At 38.2% G+C, this 25,354-nt stretch overlaps 1 protein-coding gene across 1 annotated transcript; it reads right to left on the reverse strand.

The window, feature by feature from the left end:
* Nucleotides 1-601: 601 nt before the first annotated feature.
* On the reverse strand, nucleotides 602-15,684 carry LOC308415205 (X-linked lymphocyte-regulated protein PM1-like; the record flags this gene model as incomplete). The annotated part of the gene is made up of 10 exons (XM_080910222.1): nucleotides 602-727; nucleotides 1,047-1,145; nucleotides 3,701-3,830; nucleotides 7,548-7,665; nucleotides 11,158-11,192; nucleotides 11,468-11,531; nucleotides 12,091-12,216; nucleotides 14,908-14,942; nucleotides 15,098-15,164; nucleotides 15,597-15,684. 10 exons carry the CDS (start codon nucleotides 15,682-15,684, stop codon nucleotides 602-604), a joined length of 888 nt encoding a protein of 295 aa, XP_080766348.1.
* Between the last annotated feature and the right edge of the window lie 9,670 nt (nucleotides 15,685-25,354).

A 25,354-nucleotide genomic window follows, 5' to 3' on the forward strand; every position in this document is an offset into this window, starting at 1 on the left:
ACCCTCAAGGGACTGGAGGCCCCAGGGAGTCTAGAGGTTTGGTAGGGTGAGGACATCCTTTTGGACATGGCAGGGAAAAGGTACGAGATGTGGAACAGTAAGAGGGTTGACCAGGAAGGGGATAAAGTCTGAACTGTAAAAAAAAAAAAAAAAGGGTTAAAGAATGAATAAATAAATGAATGAAAGAATGAATAAATAAATAAATAAATAAATAAATAAATAAACAAATAAATCACTACAATAGTGTGTGGAAGTTTAGTACAAAGGAGTATTTGCCACTCACATAGTCATTTAGATTTTATTTGGAAGTTAATATAAAGAGGTTCTTACACTTAAACAAGAAAATGATTAAAGATGTTCAAAAGTAAAGGAATTCTATTTGATTCTAAAGGGATACCTCCCAGCTAAAACTGTAATTATATTACATCACTCAGGTTCAACTTCTTTCTTAGAATCATCAGAATAACAAGGATTAAAGAGTCTTTCAAACATTTGCAACTATTCCCTACTGCTGTTTTATGGAAGGAGGTAAAAACGTTAGCATTTTTTTTTAGTTTGCTGTTATATATGTATCAGCAAGTGAAAAATAAACATGCTTTCATTAGTCTAAAGAGTACTTCAGAGTATGCTTCATGAGGTTTCTTTTAAACACAGACATTTCTTTTCTCAGTTCACTGTCTGCTTCTAAAAGTGAATTATAGCTCTTGGTCTCCAAGTTCATCAAACCCTAAAACAGAAAAGCACTTCTTATGAAACAAATATCCAAGGATACAAAGATGAAAGATTCTGTAGAAATGATGTATAGATGTGCTATATTTAGTTAAACAGAATAATTATAGTGTTAATAAACTATGATGTACATCTGAGGTCAAATTTCCAATTTATCATTTCATGTCTCAAATAATTCCTACAAAGTCATTAGGATCCTACAGATATATCAGTCACTTCATTCATAAATAATTCAAAATATTAAGTAGTTAAAACTTTATTATTCCTAAAACATATTTAGTTTTCTAAGGACATTTTATAGACCACATGTAACATACCTTTATGAATTTCTCATGCATTTCCCTAATTCTTTGCAGGGCCTGGTCCTGACTATTTGTTGACAGTTTAAATGCTTTTTGCTGTTTTTGATAATTATTCTACAAATATAAAAGGAAAGCATTACTATTACAATTATAATTCTATTCTCTTTTGTTGTTATTGTTGGACAGCATGAATGCTAGGCTAACAATCAACTCCCCAATGTATCTCCAATTTTTAACAACTATTATGACTAAGTATACTTCATTTATAATTTTACAGTAACATAAAATACAATTATCCTACAAATCATAGGGTAAAAAGACATTTTTTATGAGAAAGTATTTGCCATGCTGCACAGGCAGGCCTTAGCCTCCCAAGTATTTATGTTTATAGGCATGCACCATGCAAACATGAACTTGGTAAAATCCTAGGCCTGGAAAGCTTAACAATAACTATTGTTAATGCTTTTACCATAGGATGACCCTGATTTACTAAACAGCAAAAGCAATCCCAAGAGATGGTTCACTACTTCATGTCTGTCTCTAGCACCCACCTAAGTAATATATGCCATTTCCTCTCCTTTCTCTTCCTTTCTTAAGGATGCCTTATACTTGTTCTTTACTAAGTCCAACTTCTTCACTTGTCTCAACTGTTGTCAAGAAATTCAGCAATTATAACTGTTATTTTAAATTTGTGACTCCAGCTATGCCTATCAGTGTAATGCCTATAAAACTAATTTTTATAAAGTTTGAGTTCGAATGGGCACAAATTCATGAACATCCTTGATCACTTAAAGATACCCTGACTCAAAATAAAGTGTAAAAAGATGTTTGGGGACAAAGCTTAGTGGTAGATTGGTTTTCTCTGGGTTCCGATCTCAAGTAACACAGGGAAGTTGTAAACAAATTTCTCTTTGTATACTTTATGTTGGAGTACAACCATGGTAATTTTCATTTTTAAAATTTAAGGGGCTGGAGAGATGGCTCGGTGGTTAAGAGCACTGACTGCTCTTCCAGAGGTCCTGAGTTCAATTCCCAGCAACCACATGGTGGCTCACAACCATCTGTAATGGGATCTGATGCCCTCTTCTGGTGTGTCTGAAAACAGCTTCAGTGTACTTATATATAATAAATAAATCTTTAAAAAAAATAAAAATAAAGAGGCACTCTTTAAAGAGAAATCTGCTTTAAAATTAAAAACAAGCCTTTTACACGTTTCTCCTTGGGCTACTATATTCCTATTTTGTCTTTTATTCACTATGATCAGTTTGGTACTCCACATTTCCATTCAAATCATCCCGACTAAGTACAGTGACTTTAACATTTCTAAGTCTACCTTTAAAAAACATGCTTATGCATACATATGGAGACCAAGGATTAATACTGGGTGTCTTCCTTGGTTGCATTCCACTTGGTTATAAACAGGATCTCACTGAACCCAGAGCTCAACCATTAGGCTAGACCTGGTAGCTAGGATCTCTGATCCAAACTGAGTTTGGGGGTTCCAAAATGCTCACCACCACACCAGCTTTTTTTTTGTTGTGGTGGTTTGTTTTTTGTTTTGCTGGTTTATTGTTGTTGTTGATAGTGGTGGTGGTGGTGGTAGTGGTGTGTGCGTGCCTGTGTATTCAAGGAATATAAGCTCAGGTCTTCATGCCTGCACAGGAGAAAGGTTACAAACGAAACCATCTCTCAGCCCTGCAAATCTATGTGTTTGGCCCATTAGCAGAATATAACACAGTTAGTGGTCTTTTCTTCCTTAAAAAGTTTCCTTCACTCGTGATAGTTTACTTTCTATCAATTGACTTCTTCCTTGACTGGTTCTTTCTCAGCACACCCCATGCAGAATTACAAATACTGAAGTACTCCAGACATCCTTAGACTTCTCACTTAGAGGGATGATCACTCCCCCTTGCTAATGGGCCAAATAAAATAGATTTTGGCTTAAAAAGTGCCTTTAATTGGAGTATTTATTTATTTTGTATCTTTAGCCCCTATCCCTCTCCTGAACTGACTAATATAATGGTGGTTTCCTCAATGGCTTTTAGGCAGAAATGGATCTCCTGTTAATCTCAAATTGAATACATTGCAAACTACTAACTAATCAAATAAAAAATTAGTTAATATGGTCATCATCTCAGATCTTACGTGGAAATGATGTGCTGACTGCAGTGATTGGAAGAGTAATGGAGAAATGATCTAAAATAGTTTGGTGATATTCCTCCACAGAAATATTCTGCCAGGAGTACTGAGAAAGGTTGTTTCCATCCACTGTTGTTATTAAATTTGTACTAAGTTTAGGATTGTAAGAACTGATTTACCAGTTTGAGTGGGTTCTCTAATATTAACAACAAAGTTCAGATGACACTAGTAAGTAACCCTTTTCTCTCCTTTCAACTGTATCTGAGGCTGGCCCTATTGTGATTCCTTTTATAGAAACTGGTAATTGTCTCTTCATCTTTCAGCAAATGTCTGCCTCCTAAAAATTTACATCCTGTCTAAAATAAAAAGCCCAGTGGTTTTCACTAATATAGTATATGATCATACATCTCTGGTTTACAACTCAGTAGGACTAGAATAGAGCCAAGGATGGATAATAAAACTTAGTTTAGTTTCATGTTCCCAACACAAGACTAGTTTCTCCATACCTACTTGACACTTAGTTATATTAGATTAATTGTAAAGTTAGTTATGATACCAACAGCCGATTTTTCTTGTTCTTCATTGAATTTCTGTACACCCTTATCGAACTTCTGAAATGTAGTTATATAATGCTTACAAAATTTGCTGTTGATCTTCTTCCTGTAAAGCAAAATAATGATAGCAGTCACATTTTAGAACAATGTGGAAAAAAAATCAAAACAAATGGACCATTTCATTATATAAAAAGAAAAACAGCAGTATCAAATTATGTAATAAGAAATCATTATAGATTTTCCCCTAACAGAATATCAGAGAAGTCTTCTTTTATGTTTTATCTTTTCAAAATTAAAGAAGTTTTCACACACACACACACACACACACACACACGTAATTTTTTTAGAAAATTATTGTATTTTCAAGTAGTTTGTTTCATTATTTTCTACCAAATATGGGGTCTAATTTATTTTTCCTATATTGGCTCAGTACAAAACTTAAGTCAGTTAAAATATGCAAAATGGACCACATAATTGGAAACAGAACGAGCCTCAATCGATACAAATTAACAAAATCAGAAAGAAAAGTGGAGACATAACAACTGAAACTGAGGAAATTCAAGAAATCATCAGATCCTACTACAAAAGTCTATATTCCGCAAAGTTGGAAAATCTGGAGGAAATGGATGAATTCCTAGACAGATACAAGATCCTAAAGTTAAACCAGGACCAGGTAAACCATCTAAATAATCCCATAACACCTAAAGAAATAGAAGAAGTCATCAAAAGCCTCCTAACCAAAAAAAGCCCAGGTCCAGACTGGTTCAATGCAGAATTTTATCAGACATTTATTGCGGACATAACACCAATATTCTGCAAACTATTCCAGAAGATAGAATCAGATGGAATACTACCTAACTCATTTTTTGAGGCTACAATAACCCTCGTTCCTAAACCACACAAAGACCCAACAAGGAAAGAGAACTTCAGACCAATCTCACTTATGAACATTGATGCAAAAATACTCAACAAAATCCTTGCAAACCGAATCCAAGAACACATCAAAACGACCATTCATCATGACCAAGTAGGCTTCATCCCTGGGATGCAGGGATGGTTTAATATAAGGAAATCCATCAATGTAATCCACCATATAAACAAACTCAAAGACCAAAATCACATGGTCATCTCACTAGATGCTGAGAAAGCATTCGACAAAATTCAACACCCCTTCATGTTAAAAGTCCTGGAAAGAACAGGAATCCAAGGTCCATACTTAAACATAATAAAAGCAATATACAGCAAACCAACAGCCAACATCAAACATAACTGTGGGAAACTTGATGCAATCCCACTAAAATCAGGGACACGACAAGGTTGCCCACTCTCCCCCTACCTATTCAACATAGTACTGGAAGTCCTGGCTGGAGCAATTAGACAGCAAAAGGAAATCAAACGGATACAAATGGGAAGGGAAGAATTAAAAACATCACTCTTTGCAGATGACATGATAGTGTACTTAAGTGACCCCACAAATTCCACCAGAGAACTCCTACAGCTGATAAACAAGTTCAGCAAAGTGGCTGGATATAAAATTAACTCAAACAAATCAGTAGCCTTCCTATATTCAAAGGACAAACATGTAGAGAAAGAAATTAGGGAAAAGGTACCCTTCACAACTATGAAACACCTTGGTGTGACTCTAACTAAGCAAGTGAAGGACCTGTATGACAAGAACTTCAAACCTCTAAAGAAGGAAATTGAGGAAGATCTCAGAAAATGGAAAGATCTCCCATGCTCATGGATTGGAAGGATCAACATTTTAAAAATGGCCACCCTACCAAAAGCAATCTACAGATTCAATGAAATCCCCATCAAAATTCCAACCCAGCTCTTCATTGAATTGGAAAGATCAATGTGCAATTTCATCTGGAATAACAAAAGACCTAGAATAGCGAAATCCATCCTCAACAACAAGAAAACATCTGCGGGAATCACTATCCCTGACCTCAAGCTATATTACAAGGCAATTGTGCTGAAAACTGCATGGGACTGGTACAGAAATAGGCATGTGGATCAATGAAATAGAATAGAAGATCCAGAAATTAGCCCTCATGTATATGGTCACCTGATTTTTGACAAAGGAGCTGTAAACATTCAATGGAAAAAGGACAGCCTATTCAACAAATGGTGCTGGTCCAACTGGCACTCAGCATGCAAAAGAATGAAAATAGACCCGTTCTTATCTCCTTGTACAAAGCTCAAGTGTAAGTGGATCAAAGATCTCCACATTAAACCAAATACACTGAAACTATTAGATGAGAAAGTAGGGAAAATCTTAGAACACATAGGCACAGGAGAAAATTTTCTGAACAAAACACCAATGGCTCAAGCTCTAAGGTCAAAGATTAACAAATGGGACTTAATGAGATTGCAAAGTTTCTGTAAGGCTAAGGACATTGTCAAGAGAACAAAACGGCAGCCAACAGAATGGGAAAAGATCTTTACCAACCCCACATCAGATAGAGGCCTAATATCCAAGGTATACAAAGAACTCAAAAAGCTAGACACCAGAGAATCAAATAACCCTATTAAAAAATGGGGTACAGAGCCAAACAAAACATTCTCAATTGAGGAATATGGAATGGCTGAGAAACATCTAAGGAAGTGCTAGACATCCTTAGCCATCAGGGAAATGCAAATCAAAACAACCCTGAGATTCCACCTCACACCAGTCACATTGGCCAAGATCCAAAACTCAGATGACAGCAGATGGTGGCGAAGTTGTGGAGAAAGAGGAACATCTCCACTGTTGGTGGGGTTGTAAGCTGATACAACCACTCTGGAAATCAGTCTGACAATTCCTCAGAAAATTGGACATAGTACTACATGAAGATCCAGCTATTCCACTTCTGGGCATATACCCCAGAGACACTCCAATATACAACAAAGATACATGCACCACAATGTTCATAGAAGCTCTATTTATAATATCCAGAAGCTGGAAAGAACCCAGATGTCCTTCAGTCGATGAATGGATACAAAAATTATGGTACATTTACACAATGGAGTACTACTCAGCCACCAGAAACAATGACTTAACCAAATTCTTAAGAAAATGGTTGCATCTAGAGAATATCATCCTGAGTGAGATAACCCAGTCACAAAAGAACAGACATAATATGCAGTCACTGATAGTGGGATGCTAACCCCAGAGGCTCGGACTGCCCCAGAAAAATCTCACAGACTGTGTGAAGTTCAAGAAAAAAAGAAAACAAAACAAACAAATAAACAAACATTATGCTCAATTCTTACACACCAAGAAAACATTGACTAATTCCGGGTTACATCCTGTTTTACATGTACTTTTTGCTCATTGTAACTAGTAAGACCTTAATGCAGAGTATCAAACCTTAAAAAAAAAAAAAAAAAAAAAAAAAGCCAAGCACTGACAAAAATGCATTTGTATACATTTATGCAAAAATGTTTAAATTTTTTTCTTTTATTTTTGTTTTTTAAAATAAAGTTTAAAAAAATATGCAAAATGACTGCATATATAATCAATCTTTTTCTATATTGTTAAACATGGTAAAGAATAAATTATATTTCTAAGACCTTTTACAAGACTTCTATATTTCCAGAATTAATATAAATCAATTTTTAAAATCTCGACAGTTATTTAAGAGGAGAAACAAATTTTCACAGATTTCTAAGAAATATATCTAGTTTCCTTGAAGGTATGAAGTTACAGGGTTACCTGCTTAGACAAAATTAAAGCCACACATTTTTACTAAAGGCTCAGACATGACTGTCTTTTAAAACTTCAGCCACATATAAATTTTTAAATAATACAAATGCGACCCTATAAAACTAACAACTCTACCTTTCCAGTTTGTTCATTTTCAAAACTTGTTTTAATTTTCGGTTACTGCTTTCGAAAGTATCTTTGACATATATTTCCATGTGTTTTCTCTTTATGTGAAGAGTCTTGTTAATGTCACCTATATTAAAAATAAAGTTTCATGTTGAAGAAACTTTGGTTGAGTCCATGTACTCGAGTAAATATAAATATAGATAAAATTCATTCAATAATGCCAAGAAAACTTAAAATTAAATGGAAAGATATCACTAACATGGTATACCAAATGTTTCATACTTCAGAATATTTAGGGTTTTATATTTTCAAATGAAGGATGTTCAACCAGTAAAGTCTACAGAAATGTTCCAAAATACAGAGAATTCCACTAACATGTATTTTGGATAAGAAATATCCAATCTTGTCCCAATTTTTATTTTCCTAAAGGAAAATAATTTTAAACTTTAAAAACAGTTTTCAAAAGAACAAATACACAAAACAAAGGATAAAGGATGGGTTTTAATTTCTTCATGGGGAAAGGTTGCGGTAAATATTAAAAGTGTGGTGACTGGTTCCAGTGTGGCACCATGCCACGCTGCCCCCAGGTATTCTCTGACCCCAGTGGTCTCTCCCACATTAGCTCCAGCACCGGCAGGCCATATGTAACTAATTATGTATTCATCTCAATGGTGGCTGCCCTCCTGACTCTCTGGTCTCAGAGACCTGGCTCTCTGGTTGCAGTAACCGCTCCCTTTGTTAGCCATAAGCTGTTTCTACCCTCTCCTGGCAGAGGTCCAGCCCTGAACTCTGCCCACACTCCAAACAGCCAGACAGCCCTAAAATTCAAAACTCCAGAAACTTGTAATTTAGGAATGGTTTTATCTCAGATTTTCTCAGTAAATTTTACACTCCACAAAACTTCCACATCATAAACTCAGAGCCAAATGATATGATATAATTTGCCCACCTAGACAAGATAAATCATCCTATACAAATTCATCCCTTATAAAATATTCACAACAACCTGTAGCTATGCAGAGCCATGGCTCATCATTGTTCTCCATCTTGCCTCTCTGCTCTCCTGCTTCCCTCCTCCTTTCTAAAATTATGTTCCCGCCTACCCTTTTTTCTCATCCAATGACAGGCCTCGTTTTATCTTGTGCCTGCCTTCACCTGCATAAAGACAACACACAGGGAAACACTTTAATAAAGGCAAATTCTTTTCTAAAGCTATAGAAGATAATGCAACTGAAAGGACACACTTGGCTGTGTAATTGTTAGGATTCATTATTTTAAATATTCTATTTAAAATAAAAGGGCAGCCAGGAATGTTGGCTCACACTTTTAATCCCAGTACTCTGGAGGTGAAGGCAGAGGTCGGCAGATCTCTGTGAGTTCCAGGTTACCCTGGTCTACATAGTGAGTTCCAGGACAGCCAGAGCTACATAATGAGACCCTGTCAAAAAAATTCAACCCTCCCCACAAAAAACAAGAGGGCAGCTGGAAAGAAGGATCAGAAGTTAAGAGTGGCTGCTATTTCATAAGATCTGAGTTTGATTCCTAGTACCTACATGATGTTCACAACCATCTCAAACTCTAGTTCCAGAGGATTTGATGCCCTATTCTAAATTCTGCAGGTACCAGGTACATATATATAGGGGTCATGACATACCTAGAGGCAAAACACCTATATACATAAAAATAGATTAAAATGTTAAAATTCCCCAAAGTTTGCTTAAATCTAAAACCATTATTTCTAAAGAGTATAGTCAATTAACTTCAGAACATATCTTTCACAAAAACAAAAATAGGTAGTTTTCATAAATATCAATGCTATTAATTGAAGAACATTTTGTAGGATATTTTCATCAGTAATTACTGCAGTTCATAAAAATGTTTCAGAAAATGTTTAGTATCTTTCTAGCATACATAGATTTCAGAAATTAGGATGAAGCTATATTATGGTGAACATATTTAATACCTTCAACATATAGTACTATAATATAAAACAGATTACTCTATAAAATAAAATTACTATATAAAATGATTACTCTGCCTCCTCCAAATAGAGCAAATCTTTCAATTATCAAAAAATTTGATAAAATAGGCAACCATAAAAAGGCAAACATTAATTTTTAAAATAAAACATGTTTCAGGGGCTGGAGAAATGGCTCAGCAGTTAAGAGCACTGGCTGCTCTTACAAAGAGCCCAGGTTTGGTGTCTATCCCTCACATGGTGGCTCACAACTATCTGTGATTCCAGTTCCAAAGTATCTGATACAGGCACCTGACATCTATGGGCACCAGACACACATGTGGGGCACATATATACCTGAAAGCAAAACACTAATACACATAAAATAAATAAGTCTAAAAAAATAGATATTAAAAGAGCATTGTTTCCTAAGCTATGTAAGATGTTTTGGGCCAATGATCCTGGTCTAGGAAGCTTAAGCAGGAGATTTCTAGTGTAAAGGTTACATAGGTTATATAAAAAAATTCACACCAGCCTGAATTAGATAGTGAGACCATATCTCAGAGACAAAGCGTTATCTTTTAAGAAAACTCATGTAACTGTCAATTACATATAATTTTAAGCAGATTCTTTGGGATGTGAGCATCATTCTCTCACTGGTTAGTAGACCTGTCTTTCACTTTCAGTTATATAATTCATTTTATAAAAAACAATGAGGCAACTGGAAAGATGACTCAGCAGTTATGAGCAGGGGCTGCTCTTCCAGAGAACTGGGGTTCAATTCCCAACTCCCACAAGATGGCTCACAACCTATAACTCCAGTTCCAAGGATTCAATGCCTTCTTCCCGCCTCTTCGGGTACCAGACACACATGTAGTGCACAGAAACACATGCAGGCAAAACAACCATACCCATAAAATAAAATAAAAAATAATAATGAAGGATTGCATTGAAGAATTCAGTTTTGCACTCTCCCATATAAAGAAAGAAACACAGAGGAGTCCTAGAAAAGAAACTGATTTAATATAAATACTGGGTCAATGAAAATCTGTCATATGTACAGAATTTTGTATACATATCACTTAGCTTTGAATATATGGAACTGTAAAAATGTTTACATCTATTTTTTTTCTAAAAATTACTTCTAAGCAGCTGGGAAGATGCTTCAGTAGGTGAGGGGGTTTGCTGTGAAGGGAGGAGGTTCCAGTTTGAATATAGAAAGCCAACCATGGATGCTTGCTCCTGTATTGGCAGCATTGTGGTAGGCAAAGAACTTCTTGGAGTTTCTGGCTGCCTGTCTAGTTGCATATTTAGTGAGAGAGCCTATCTCAAGAGAATAAGGTGGAAAGTAATAGAGCAATAACATCCAGCATCCTCCTCTGGCCTCCACATGTATACATGTGTACACATGCACCATAGACATAAATGTACAAAAAATAAAAATAAGCTTTCATTAATGTTATACCTGTTTAAAAAGCACCATTTTCACTTTCTGTACCATAGGAAAAAACTAAGTCCATGGTGCTCAATCAAAATATTTATAAAACTATATAAATAGGAATAAGGCATTAAGAAGTCATACAGTATATTAACTAATATTTCATATTATATATTATATTAATACTATATAGTTTTAAATAAATTATAAATCCAAAAATATACCTTCAATTTTTTCCAGAATATTTCCCACTTGAGATCTGTGAAGAAATTAAAGTTTTAAATATGAAGGATATTGGGGATATAGTTTGGTGGTACAGCTTTTACCCTACATGCATGAAGATGAGAGTTTGATTTACAGCACTATCCCCTCTTTAAAAAAAGCCATTCAAATTAAGGATTCATCTTACATAATTTTTGTTTTGGAATATACATCTTATGCCAAGTATTAATATAGATTACTTGTCATACAATCAATCAAACTTTTCTGGAAGTACTTAAACAAAGCAGGAAATAATAAGTTTGAACATATTACCGTGTATCTCCAACTATTTCTTCAGTATTTGCATTCTCATCATCATGAGTTACTGGACTCTGTTCTGTGTTGGTAATACAACAAGATATCAAAATAAATGGTATTTTGTAAATTTTAATAAAATACTTTAAGATCTTCTAGGCATAGTGCCATTACTAGATTTTTTTCTTTTATTGGATTTTTAAAATTTACATTTTAAACATTATTCCCTTTCCCAGTGTTCCCTCTGCAAACATCCTATCCTATTCCCCCTCCTACTGTTTCTATGAAGGTGGTCATCCACCCACCCACCCTCTCTTGCCTTCCCACCCTGGCTTTCCCCTACACTGGGGCATCCAGCCTTCACAGGGTCTAGGGCCTCTTCTCCCATAGATGTCAGACAAGGCCGTATTTGTCTGAAAGTTAAGCAAAATCAAGTAATTTACAAATTACCTTCTGAAAACAGGTTTTAAAGCCTTTCTGGACAAGGTTATATACTAAGTTATGTGTTATTTATCTACATGTTTTGAGTAAAGACAAAAGATACAATATGAGATTTTTTCAGCCTCCAACACAAGCCTAAAAAGAACAACTGAGGAAAAAATTAAGTATAGCATTAATGCCCAACATTAGATATCTGGTACCTTCAAATATGTTCCTTTCTGGATCATTCTCATCTTGTTCTTCATCACTTGGAATGTACCAATTCTCCACTGGTGTTTCCAGAGAATCTTGAGAATACTGACTATTCACAAAGGAACTTATGTTTTCTGATTTAAAATAAAAAGAAAGTTTCTCAAGCCATCTGAATACAAAAAAATCACTTAGACTAATCAAATTGAAATATAAAATAACGCTAAGGAATGATTTTTATAAAACAGCACTTAATAATTGCATAAAGGGTTTAAAGATAAAACCATATTTCTATTAACTTCTGCTTTAATATTAAACAGCTTAGTACTTAAAAACAGAACAGAATAGTTGGCTTCAAAAATAGCCATTAATAATGTTAACTTTAATATGTATACGTTTTTAAAAAGAGTGATTTTAATTGAATTTTAAAACGTTTTTAAGATTTATTATGTATACAGTGTTCTGCCTGCATTTCTACCTACAAGCCAGAAGAGGGCACCATATCCCATTACAGATGGATGTGAGCCACCATGTGGTTGCTGGGATTTGAACTCAGGACTTCTGGAAGAGCAGTCAGTGTTCTTAACCACTGAGCCATCTCTCCAGCCCTGAATAAAATATTTTGGGCTTCCTTAGTATACAGGACTAAGAGTTTATCACTTTTCAGCTTAACACACACACACACACACACACACACACACACACACACACACACACAGATAGCTTCAACTGTGCTCTAAGTGAGTTTATATGTAATCATAGGAGGATCTGCATTTTGATCCCATTTCTGCTAGGTTTTTGATAAATTTGAGCAAATGTGTCTGCATCTCAATCTCAAAAAAAAAAAAATCATAGTTGTTATCACAAGCAAACTCCCCATTTTTTTATAGTAATACAAATTTAAAGCAAATCTAAAATATAAAGTTCTGCCTGGCTGGACATATATTTAATGCTATAGCAAGAGGCTCTGGGCTCAATCTTTAACAATAAAAAAATTAAAAGAAAAATAAAATAGGCATGTTTTCTCAGGCCCCAGTCTATTTATAAGGCAGAGGACTTCAGTATCAAGGCTGCACATGAGGTTTTAGATAAACGTGAGGTAACGAGTTAGAGCTTAATTCCCTAATCCAAAACAATACATCAATACAAACAGCCTGAACTGAATTATGTCTGAATTCTAGCACTTCTGAGGCTGAGAGGAGACTTGGGTTTTTGAGGCAATTTGGGGGCTATACATACAAATTTCAGCAATCTAGACTTAGAACACCAAATAGAAAATAAAAACCGGTGTTCAGTTTGTTTCTAAGGATTTCATGGCAGGCAACAGCAGCACAGAAAAAAGTTCTACTCTTTTCTCACCCCTAACTGACCTCTACTCCACTCACACCTGACATCCCTAGCCCCCCCCCACCCCTGAGAAGAAAGACATTCAAGGTCTTCAATCCCCTAGGCCTTCATGCTTTCTGCTAGGCACTAGTTGTTCAAACTCCTGCCCTGGAAGCAGTACCATCTGGAGTCCAGTGAGGTTCACCTCACCTTCTTGCACCCGAAGTCACTCAAACCCCTACCCCCCCCTCCTCACCCGTGGACTATCATCTGAACCATGTCTGGTGCTCTTAGAAACCAGAATAGGATGCCAAATCCCCTGGATCTGGAGGTAAAAATGGTTGTGAGCCACCATGTAGGTTCTAAGAACTGAACCTTGGTCCTCTCCAAGAGTAACAAATGCTAGCTATTTCTAAGCCACTTTTCCAGTCCTGTCCTGTATGCGTTTTAAGGTATGATGGATCATTTCTCTCAAGAGATGCTTATTTTCACAATACAGTATACATTACAAAAATATGACACTTTTGAAATATGGCACATCTCCAGAAAAAGAAAAAAAAAAAGTACCATATATTTAATAGAATGAATTAATCTTAAAAATAGACTCAACAAAAACAACATGATGAGGGTGCTTAAATGTCCACTGAGGAAAGAGGGAATGTTTACCTACTGAGTAAAAAATGAATTTGAATTGTGTATATTCAAGCATATTCACATATGCATATTCCGGTATATGTGTGCATATGGAATCCAGAAGTAGAAATTTACTGTCTTCTCAATCATACTCCAACTTACATCTTGACACAGGGCCTCTATGAACCTCACGATTTCCGCCAGCCTGGCTAGCCAGCAAGCTGTCTCTGCCCACCCAGCACTGGTCTGTACCCTGCATTTTATAGTGGATTCTAGGCCCCACCTTAAGTCCACACACGCAAGGAAAGAATTTTACCAATCAAACCATCCCTCTAGCTCCTCTGCTAGGTCTGTTCTGTAGCTGGAGCGTCTGTTAGTTTGTATTTTTCTAATCACACCTAAGATTAGGCTCCTCAAATGCTTAACACTGCTTTTGTTTGTTTCCTGAGCAAATGGAGTTTTTTGGTCACCTTACAATTTGGATTAATTGGACAAACTGGTCAAACCAACATTTCATGTGTGAGGGTTTTTGTTTGGTTGGTGGTCTGTTAGGATGGTTGGTAGGTGTTTTTTTTTTTTTTTTTTTTTTTTTTTTTTTACGTGCTGGGCTGGTTGGTTTTTTTGTTTGTTTTGTTTGCACCACTGAAAATGAGACACATAGCTTCCACACGGTGCTCTGCACTCAGCGACATCTTAAGCCAATCTTTAGTTCTGAATGTTGGGTGAGAATTCATCTGCTAATGATTTAAAGAAAGCAGTAATTACTGGGAAACATAAAAAAGTGTCCCCGTATGGTAAAGGGACAATAGAGCGCTGATGCCCTCTTCTAGCCTCTTCAGACACCAGGGAACTAACTGCAAAAAACATACCTCCAAATGTATCCAACGAATTGTGTATTTCATCTCTGAAAAGCAAGGACAAAAAAATTAAAGCTGGAAATGTATTTGACCTTGAATTCCTGATCTTCCTGCATTTACCCCGCTACTACAAGGATCACAGACACTACTTTTGAAGTACTCCATTGAACTGGCAAAAAAAAAAAAAAAGTGACAACACTACCCCATATCTTCACTGGCTTCTACAGAAGTCGATGCAATCTCAATCACGTCAAATCCTTGGCTCTGTTCTGTATTGACAATAAGAAAAGGAAGCATATTAGAAATTACATTATATTAGTAATAGTTAATAAAATTACTATCGACCAGCATTTCCCTGGAAGAATTGCCCATGTGAGTCTTTTAAGAAGCTTTAGAAATGAAATGATTTCTTTGCAGGTCTTATCAAATAAATTCAGAATTTGCCAACATTTTATAGCGACAGTGTTCAAGTCTTCCTGGAGTAAAATCATGGCAAGTTACTATTTCTCAACATACTGTGGCTGCAGTGCCAAGAGAAGCTATATGCACTGCTAAAACTGCGGTACAGAAATATAGAGAGAGAAAATTAGAAATGAAGTATATGAAAACCCTTAGCAAAGTTTGATTCCATTTCAAGTGACTAAGTAAAAGTCTAATGAACTAGAAGACACAATCAAGGCCCAACGTTGGATATGCCTTACCTTCAGAAAGAGTCTGCTCTGAAACAATATCATCTTCTTCATCATCAAAGTCAAAAAGTATTAAGCGCTCCTCCTTTGGTACCGCCATGACTTTCCTAAGATCCTTTCTTCTATTGGTAAGCACTCAGATGTTTTCTTAGTTAAAAAAGAAAGAAAGACAGACAGAAAGAAGCTCAAGTTATCTGAATCAAAAGGTATCACTAAAATAGATAAATTTAAAATGTCAAAAAAGTCAAATAATTATCTTAGTCCCATGAACGACCCTGTCTTCTGTTTTTTAACATTTCTTTTTAAATAATTTCTCCTCATCACAGAATTCTATATACACAGTCAACGATGGAAACATTTTTCCTTACCATCTTCTCCACGTATCCCACTTAACATATCCCTCTCCCTACCAATATTGTTTTTAAAATTTCTTTAACTAACTTACTTCTTTGAGAAAACTTCTTTTGAACCAAAGTTAAGAATCTGTCATTTCTCAATTTTAAAAAAAGGCAAGGGCTGGAGAGATGGCTCAGCGGTTAAGAGCACTGACTGCTCTTCCAGAGGTCCTGAGTTCAAATCCCAGCAACCACATGGTGGCTCACAACCATCTGTAATGGGATCTGAATCCCTCTTCTGGTGTGTCTGAAGACAGTGTACTTAAAATAAATAAATAAATAAATAAATAAATAAATAAATAAATAAATAACTCTAAAAAAAAAGGCAAAAACAGAACAGCCTATACTATGGGAGGCCTCCATCCCCACCACCAAAAAAAAAAAAAAAACAAAAAAACAAAAAACAAAAAAAAAAAACAAAAAACAAAAAAACAAACAAAAAAAAAAGAGAGAGAGATGAGCAAGGTATGTTAATTAACTTTTGGGACATCTGGATTTTGGTCCTATCTCCCACAGATTCTTCTTTAAAAATTAACAATTCTGTATGTGTGTATCCCAGTTTTAAAGTAAAATCACAGAAAGATAACGAACACAGCAATTGTCTATTCATGTCAAAAAAAAAACCCTAGTACTCTGTCTGCAACGAACACCCACCACCTCCCACGCAGGAAGGACTTGGGGACTTGCGGAAGCTGAGGATCTCGAATATCCGAAGATTGTAAATTCAAGGCCAGCCTGAGCTACAAAGGAAGATCCCATCCGACAAAACTAAAACTGACAGAAAATGCTGAATTTAGCAAGTGTAATCCCAATCTGTGGGCGACTGAGACCGGAGGGTCGGTGGTTAGAATCCATCCCAGATACTTAGTAATCTCTTGCAATGTCTCCTCTTGTTTTTCATTCACTCTTCCTTGGCCACACCCCTGTCGCCAATGTCCATACTGCCCTTGCCAAAGGAGCACACCATAGGGAAGACGACGAAGAGGGAGGACTCCTCAGCTTGTTTCTAACGGCTCTGTACACCACACAGGACAAGCGCCGAGGGCCCAAAGGCTCCTCACCACGGCTCCCTGATCCCCCGACCCCCAGACCCGCAGCCGGCTCTCTGACCCTATCCCCAGACCCCAGAACTGCGTTCTCCAAGGGTCCCAATCCTCTGAGGCCAAGGCCTGTTCAGCCGTCCGCCATTATATGGCACTCCGCCTCCATTTTGCTCTCAGAGGCCATTAGGTACCGCTAATCGGGAGGACTTTCCTCACAGAGTGGCGGCCTGGGCTGGAGATGCCCCACCCCGTCGCGTCTCGGTTAAAGGTCCAGCAACGCTGATCAGAGCCGTGAACACTTACGTGTCATCTCAGTGGTGAACACCTTCACAGCTGCACCCTCTCGCACTCACCTCCTCAGAGGTGAAAAGCGGCTCCCAGAGGGGCAGGCCTGAGGACCCTTCGGGACTTGAGCAGGAGAAAAGCGGTTCTCACTCAGGGACTGTGCTGATTGGCTGGCTACACCCTGCGCATGCGTACATGCAGTACCAGGCACCATCCTGTTAAGAACAACCCTTCTAAGAGTCTCGAGGGAATTTTCAGGCAGTGGGAAGGAGCTACTAGCTTCAGGACAAATATTTTCCAGTTTCTCAGTTTATAATCCCTTACTGACATGAAACAAGTGTGCAAAATATTAAACACTATAAACACCACTTCTTTATTTCATCTGTCGAGGCTCTTGTACGCATGTTTGCTTTCATTTATTTGTGGATATATTTAATGTGTGTAGACTTTTTTCCCGCATGTATTTATGCATATCACATGAGTCTGTGCTGCCCCCAGAGATCAGAAGTGTGCATCTAGTTCCTCTACAACCTCTGGAACCCTCCTGTCTCTATTTTCCTAGTACTGAGGTTGATTACAAGAGTATGCTAGGTCCCACACCCCTCCCCTCATTTATGTTTCTCTGTTGTCTACAGAGGCAGGAAGAAAGCACCGATTCTCTGAAACTGTAGTTACACATAAATTGTGAGTCACGATATGGGTGGTTTGAGCCGGGTCCTCTGTAAGAGAAACAGATGCTTTTAATAGATGGGTCATTTTCCCCATCATTATTGTATGCACTATGTGCATTCTTCTGTCCCCTTAGAACACCAGACACATATCAGTTGTGTCTAAATATATGTAGGCCAAATACCTTCACACATAAAATATAATTTTTAAAAATTAGGATATTTTCCTATAACTCCTTTCTTCCTATTGGGTATCTTATCCAGCTTCCGTGTGTATAATTTGTCCTTGTCTTACTGTGTTGTGTTTTGTCCTGTTTTGTTGTTGTGTCTTAGAGGCCTGCTTTTTTTTCTATGGGAAGACAGAAGGGGAATTCTTCCAGAGAGGAGGTTATAGGGACCAAGGAGGAGTCCAAAAAGGGGAAACCATGGTCAAAATGTATGTTTTGGGAGAACAATCTGTTTTACTTGGGGTGTTTCCAATTTTTATTGAGGCCAACGAGGAAGTGGGTCTCTTCCATCATAGCTTAATCACAGCTTATTCAGCCATTTCATGCTTAGGCCCTGAGGATCTAAGGGGTGTCTGGGCACATTGGGTGTGTTTCCACAGGCACTGGGTAGTTATAGGATGTGGCCTTACTATGTGTTAATTATAGTGATCCCCCAGATGTAGAGGAACACCACCAGCACCAGTTCCCTTGCCAGAAGGTTGAGAGTCTCCTGGCCATCTTGGCCTTGTCTGAGGAAAAAAAATTCTATTTTCAATTAAAATAAAATAAAATATTCCCTTCTAATATATGTCAGGTGTTTGTTAGTTTTGTGTTTGTTTATTATGGCTTAATTTTTGTGTCTGGTATCAGAAAAAGAGCCAATCACTCTTAACCTTTATATGGAAATGAATTGTTGGGATTTCTGGGAAACTGAATTATGAAGCCATTTTCAGTTGGGGACAGGAAAGTTTCCTGCATCAGCATGTAATGGTGTAGGTCTCTTGCCTCAGGTTCAGCAGTATTTTGTATTTGGAGAATCAGAATTGAGCAAAGAGGAAGTACAAGTACAAAAGCATGTATGTGGCTATAAATTATGGTGTCTGGGCAGCGTAAAATTACATGCCCCCATCCTCAGCACCTGTCCTTCTTGAAGATACAGTAAATGTGGCAAGGTCAGCTCAAGGAAACTATGTGGGCACTGGGGAATTTTCTTTAATATGTGGCACTTTGGGGATTTTATACCACATTCTCTCTTCTTTGTCAGAACCCTTTATAACTCTTCTAAAATAATCCTCTTATACTGGTGAAAGAATTGGAGTCTAACTGCTTCTTTGGTATTTCTGGTGATGCAGGATTTAAAAGACATGGACCAAAGAGTAAAGTCAGGAGAATATAATAAATCAAAGGTCACACTAAGAAGACCAGCTAATGCCTTTCAGGAGGCTCAGGTGTCATCCAGTAAAGTCTTTTGATCTTGTCTTTTGCCCTGATTTATTCTAACAATTAATTAGCAATATACATTGTCTAACAACTATCTAACAATTTTCTTGCTATCTCTGGTTGATTTGCATAGAAACATTCTTCTCCCAAGAAGACGAATATGAGCCTTTTAAATCTGCAATTATCTCTATTTCTTTAAGATAGGGGCAGCCAGTAGAAGATCATTAGTGGCAGCTCTTTGTACAAAAAGGATGGCATCTTGGTCCTTGAGAAGCAGGAGACACATCCCTCCAGGGGACCCTCCGTAGGACAGTGAAAGGTATCCTAGTTCCTGGTAAGGTCGTAAGAGGTTGAAGCTCCAGTGACCCTAAGGGATGGTATGTGCTTCCCTAAAACTCCAAAGTAAACAGGCTGCCATCACTAGCCACAACCCTCCACAGATTTATGGCCATCAGTCACATAGGGCAACGTCCCAAGACCCTCCTCCACATTTGAGGACATGACCACAGGTCACATAGGCTCAAGAAAGATCTTCATTATAATGAAGTACCCAAAGGCCTGGAGGCTTAGCCAATTAGCCGTTCTTCCCAAGACACTCCTCCCTGCAAAAGGTATTTAATCTCAGACCTACCCTGAGAAGTCAGGGTACGGTTTTACTCATCCACTTTCTGCCATGACAATAAACACCTTAAACTTGAAAGAGTTAAAATTTCAAGCTAGCTTTCACTAACCCTGCCTTGAGGACAAGTATGTCTCAAGACAGAGAACAAAAACCGCAGACTACCTGGTCTCGATAAGGTCTGACTCTGCAGTCCTGAGAAAAACTAGTATGAAGGTCAGTGTGCCCCAAAACAGAGTGGTCTAGAGTTGAATCATATCCAAAAGCAGACAGAGTGTGCCAATTTGAATGAACCAATGAAATTGTTATGTGCTTGTTGCTAACTGCTTATGTAATTTTCCCTATAAATATGTCCTCCTCATTGAGTTCGGGGTCGACTCCTCTATTTCCTGCATGAGATATGTGTCATCTCCAGAGCTCTGGTCTCCCTCCCCCCAACCTTAAATAAACCTCTTGCCTGATTGCAGCAAGATTGGATCTCTGTGAGTTCTTGGGTTCAAGTTCTCCCGGTACTAAAGTGAGGGGCTTCCCCAATTTGGGGTTCTTTCAAATGCTTGAACTGTCTCCTTTTCATCTGGACCTGCCATTGGGAACAGTAGAGAAGGTCCTTGCCCACAGAACCACTGACTAATCTCCAGAAGAAGGCCTCCTTGTGTTCCTAGCCTCAGCTTCCACCAGACCAAGCCTGTGCGGGACCAGCTGGAGCCCAAATTTTCCACCTTTGCCTTGGCTAGCTTCAGCCATCAGAAGTAAGGAACTGCCCACAGTAGGCCAAGATGGAAGCAGCTCTTTGTTAAAACAAAACAAAACAACAACAACCAAAAAAAAAAAAAAAAAAAAAAAAAGAAAGAAAGAAAGAAAGAAAGAAAGAAAGAAAGAAAAAGAAAAGAAAAAAGAAACTTGTTCCCATTTCTCCTAACCTTAATCCTGGACAATGGCTGTATGGATTTCATTTGTGTGTGACTGTTTTTCAGTTGAGGTTGGTGTGCATAATTATTCTACTATATCTGACTCCCCCCCCCTTTTTTTCTCCTTCTGCTCTTGAAAATTCTGTGAAACTAGATGTTCCTTGATGTAATGATTCTTAAACAACTAAAAATTGAGGCATAGGGCCACAGCACAGTACTAATGGCCCAGGTCCATGCTGTGTGTTCTCACCTTGGGAAAAAAAGGTAATAACTTCACAACTGTAGTTTCAGATTAATATTTGACTTGCAAAGTAAATATGAGGAAATTATGTTTAAGAATATTAGAAAATGAAACAGGGTCACGTACTGCTAGAGTCATACAGGGTCTATTACCAGAAAGTAAAAAAAAAAAAATATTGGAATTATGAAAAAGCATTAGTATGAGAGACATAGTCCTGGGCTAAAAACTGGAATTAGGGAATACAAACACCAGATAATTTAGTTCAGAAAGGAAAGAACTATTGAAGTTATGAAATGAGTTTTGCACAACATTTGAGGGTGGTTCCTAGATAAGCAAGTATAGAATGCATAAAATTATATGCTAGTAAAACTAAGTCAAAACACTGTGACTGGTAAGAGAGTCATTGTGTGCAATGTACAGGAACAGAAATCTAGTGGAACTGTGCATTAAGGGTTAACTTGATACTTTCTGGCCACTGCCTGGCAGATTTGCCCATGTCATTTATCATTAGAGCTTTACAGGAAAATGCAATTAGCTGACCTCGGAGCTCTGAGCTCTGAAGTATAGTGAGTCAAAAGTTAAAAGTTAAAGTTTAAATAATGATAAGTTTATAATTATTATTATTTTTGTCCACAGGCCTGGGAATAAGGGAAGTTTGAAACTTTGGGTAACAATTGAAGTTCTTGATTCTTTGTGGGATGTGGCTATTCTTTTGAATTTGATTTGGCAATGATTATTCAGTGTCTTGTTTTTCTACCTGATTTTGGAATATCAATAAAAGACTGGGGCAAGAGAAAGGTGAGGGAGTGAGTGAGAGAGGGTGAGAGTGTGAGGAGATAGTGTGGAGTGTGGAGAATGTGAGGAGAGTGTGTGTGAGAGAGGGTGAGAGTGTGAGGAGATAGTGTGGAGTGTGGAGAATGTGAGGAGAGTGTGTGTGAGAGAGGGTGAGAGTGTGAGGAGATAGCGTGGAGTGTGGAGAATGTGAGGAGAGTGTGTGTGAGAGAGGGTGAGAGTGTGAGGTGAATGTGGAGTGTGTGGGTAGAGAGAGTGTGAAGAAAGTGTGAGTAGAGTGTGTGGGGGGAATATGTGTGAGAAGAACACACTGAGTGAGTGTGTGAGTGTAAGAAAGAAAGCAAATGAGAAAGCAAAACTTCTAGCCCAAGGAAGGAGCAAAAGTGCATGCAACTTCAAGCTGAGAAAGAGAGAGAGAGAGAGAGAGAGAGATTGCCTGTCAGTCTGTACATAAAAAGTTGTCTGTGTTTATTATGTGCCTTCCAGATGTTCCTACTTCTACTTGAGAACTCTGATCCTGTGTTGAGGCTGGGCCCCTACAAAAAGTGGTGTCCTGTCTTTAAGTGTCACCAAGCTGATCATGGAACTGGTTTGGGGATTTATGGGTGACTTTTGAAATTTTGACCAGGTTTGTGACTCTACAATCCCCATCCTGAACACCTCCAGGATGACTTTTCTCATTTTAGAAAGGCCCGGAGAACATCTGGTGTGTTGGGATTGCATTCGTGATACTAGGAAGGAAGATATCAGCAAATCACTCCAGATAATTTGTGTGTGTGTGTGTGTGTGTGTGTGTGTGTGTGTGTGTGTGTGTGTGTGCAGTTTCTGCTTGGAAGATCATATACTCTATCTGTAATAAAAAAAAAAAAAAGTAGGGGCAGCAAGGAGTTGTTGGCAGTTGTCCCAAATAGGCTGGTGGTTATGTCTCACAGTGGTCAGAAAGTTGATTACAACTTATGGCTGCTCTAATTATGGTGGGATAAGATGTCACTATCTTGGGATATCAGTAGTGGTGAATGGCTGATAGACATATTGAACTGGGCTTGGTCTGAGAATCCCATCCTTCTGTAGATTGGCTGGCCTTGGAGTCTGACACAACAGACAAAAGAGCACTGGATGGCTAGGCACTGGAAGCCTTCAAGGGATCTGGATCTTAAGTCACCTAAGGTGAGAAATCTCCCTGTTAGAATCCTGAACCTAAAGCTTCAATGCTTGTTTTATATTCTACCTTGCCACCCAAAAGCTTGCTCTTGCCAAAGCTGCTATTATCTCTTTCACACACAGGGGGATGGTCACACCCAGGAGAAAGGATATATGGTGGAAGATGCAAATCTTGATTGTCTGCCTGAGGATAGGTTGAAGGTTGAAACTATAAAAGATTAGGACCCTGCCATGGGGGTGAAGGAGAAGACGATACAAGGTACTAACATAAAGGTCAGGTGGCCTTGGTCTTAAGTGCAGGTATCCATTCAGATGGTGGCCAGGTCCGGGACTTCTTCTGAAGGTCAGAAAATGATGGAGAGACAGCCAACTTCACAGAAGTACAACAACCTGAAAGCAATTTTTATGGCACCACTTCTGAGCCTAATATAAGTCTGCTCCATTTTTCTGTTTTAAGTAGATCCAAGTCTGATCTTTCATTTCTCTGAACTGATTTTTGTACACTATGATAGGAAGAAGATCTATAAAATAGGCACTATATTTACCAAATGGAGTGCTGGTAGGAATCGAAAATTATAATAGAGAAATAAACTTTGGAAAGGCTCAATCAAAGACACTCAAACTGGAAGGTAAGTTGTAATGTTAAGTCATACCTGGTCACATTTGCCTGCTTACTACTGGGAACTTAAGCAGAATGCTTTGCTTTTGCATGAGGCTGAGAGGCCCACAGAGCCACTGGTATCAGAGAATCTTCTCCAGTTTCTGGAGAAAGATGCATTTACCTGAAGGTGGGGGTGCTGTTTTTTGCTAAATTATGATCAAATAGGGCAAGTTTTTAAATTGACAAGGTACCTACCTAAAGGGAGTCATGTAGCCAATGAAATTACCAGGGTGCTCAAAAAAGGGTCAGAGTTCACAGGTCTTTAGATTACATGCCCATGTTATTTTACTAAACCAGGACTTTCGACTTAAGGTTGAAAGTGAATTACAGGTCTGGTTAATTCATCGTTTCCAGTGGGGTCATGGACACTGCTCTCAAAGAACAGTGTGGTTGGATGCTGTCTACAGCGACCACATCCACTATGTCGAATAATCCAGGTATATACCCAGAAGGAATGTAGAGAGAATCGAGGGTAAAAAAGATGCTGGATTCCACGACACCATTTCTTCCATCAATGCTAGTAATGCAGACCTATGAGGGAAAACGATGGTGATGAGTCTGGGGAAGCACGGAACCCACCACAGATGGCCCTCCACACCCCCAGACCCACAACCCTAAGCAGCTCCCTCACCCTATCACGACCTCACAATGTACCTCCCTGACTTTTCATCTCATTCTCAGGCTGCCCTAACCAAGGTCTGACCGGCCTTGATTAGCAGGCTGAACACTTCAAACCCAGTGCACTCAAAGTTTCCCCACTATTTCCTCACAGACAAGATGATTTTCTAACTGTTGTCCACAGAACAGCCTAACGTAAGGGACAACACACAACTTAGGAATCTCTCTCTCTCTCTCTCTCTCTCTCTCTCTCTCGCTCTCTCTCTCTCTCTCTCTCTCTCTCTCTCTCTCTCTCTCTCTCACTCACTCACACACACTCACACACTTTACATTATTCTCTGCATATTTCCTTTTCAATCAGTGAACCATTGTGTCCACTCAGCAGGGGATATACTGCCAAACATAACAAACAAATTCCTGGACAAGAAAGATCAGTAAGAAGGAGAGGCAGCTGTCTATCCACGACAAGATAACATGGAGGTCGATTACCCAATCCATATTCTGAGAGTTGAGGGGGCTCACAGAGTGGAAACTGATGTTTGAAGTGCCCGGGTTCATGGAATACTCAACCAGCAGCAAGTCTCCTTTGAAAGGCTTGAATGCTAAAACAACCAAGGAAGTGAGAATTGTTGAGCATTAATAAAGTTAGGTTACATCACATTTCCTAGGTCCTGCCTCACAGCCATATGCTGAACAACATTTCCTGCATGTAAAGTGATTTTCCAATACTTAGACACCTTAAGTCTCTTCCTATAGGAAGGAAAACAGAAAGCCCCTTAAACACTGGCTCTTTTACAATGAGGCATTTGTCAGGCATTGAGAAAGTCATGTGCAATGCAAGTATTTTCAAGATTAATCAATAACACGTATGTAAGGCCATCACTGATTATAGTGTGCATGTGTCCCGGGCAGTGACACAGGGACTAGAATCTCAGCACTCAAAAGTGTAACA

This window comes from Micromys minutus (genome assembly GCF_963924665.1).
Source record: "Micromys minutus genome assembly, chromosome: X".
Classification (NCBI taxonomy): domain Eukaryota; kingdom Metazoa; phylum Chordata; class Mammalia; order Rodentia; family Muridae; genus Micromys; species Micromys minutus.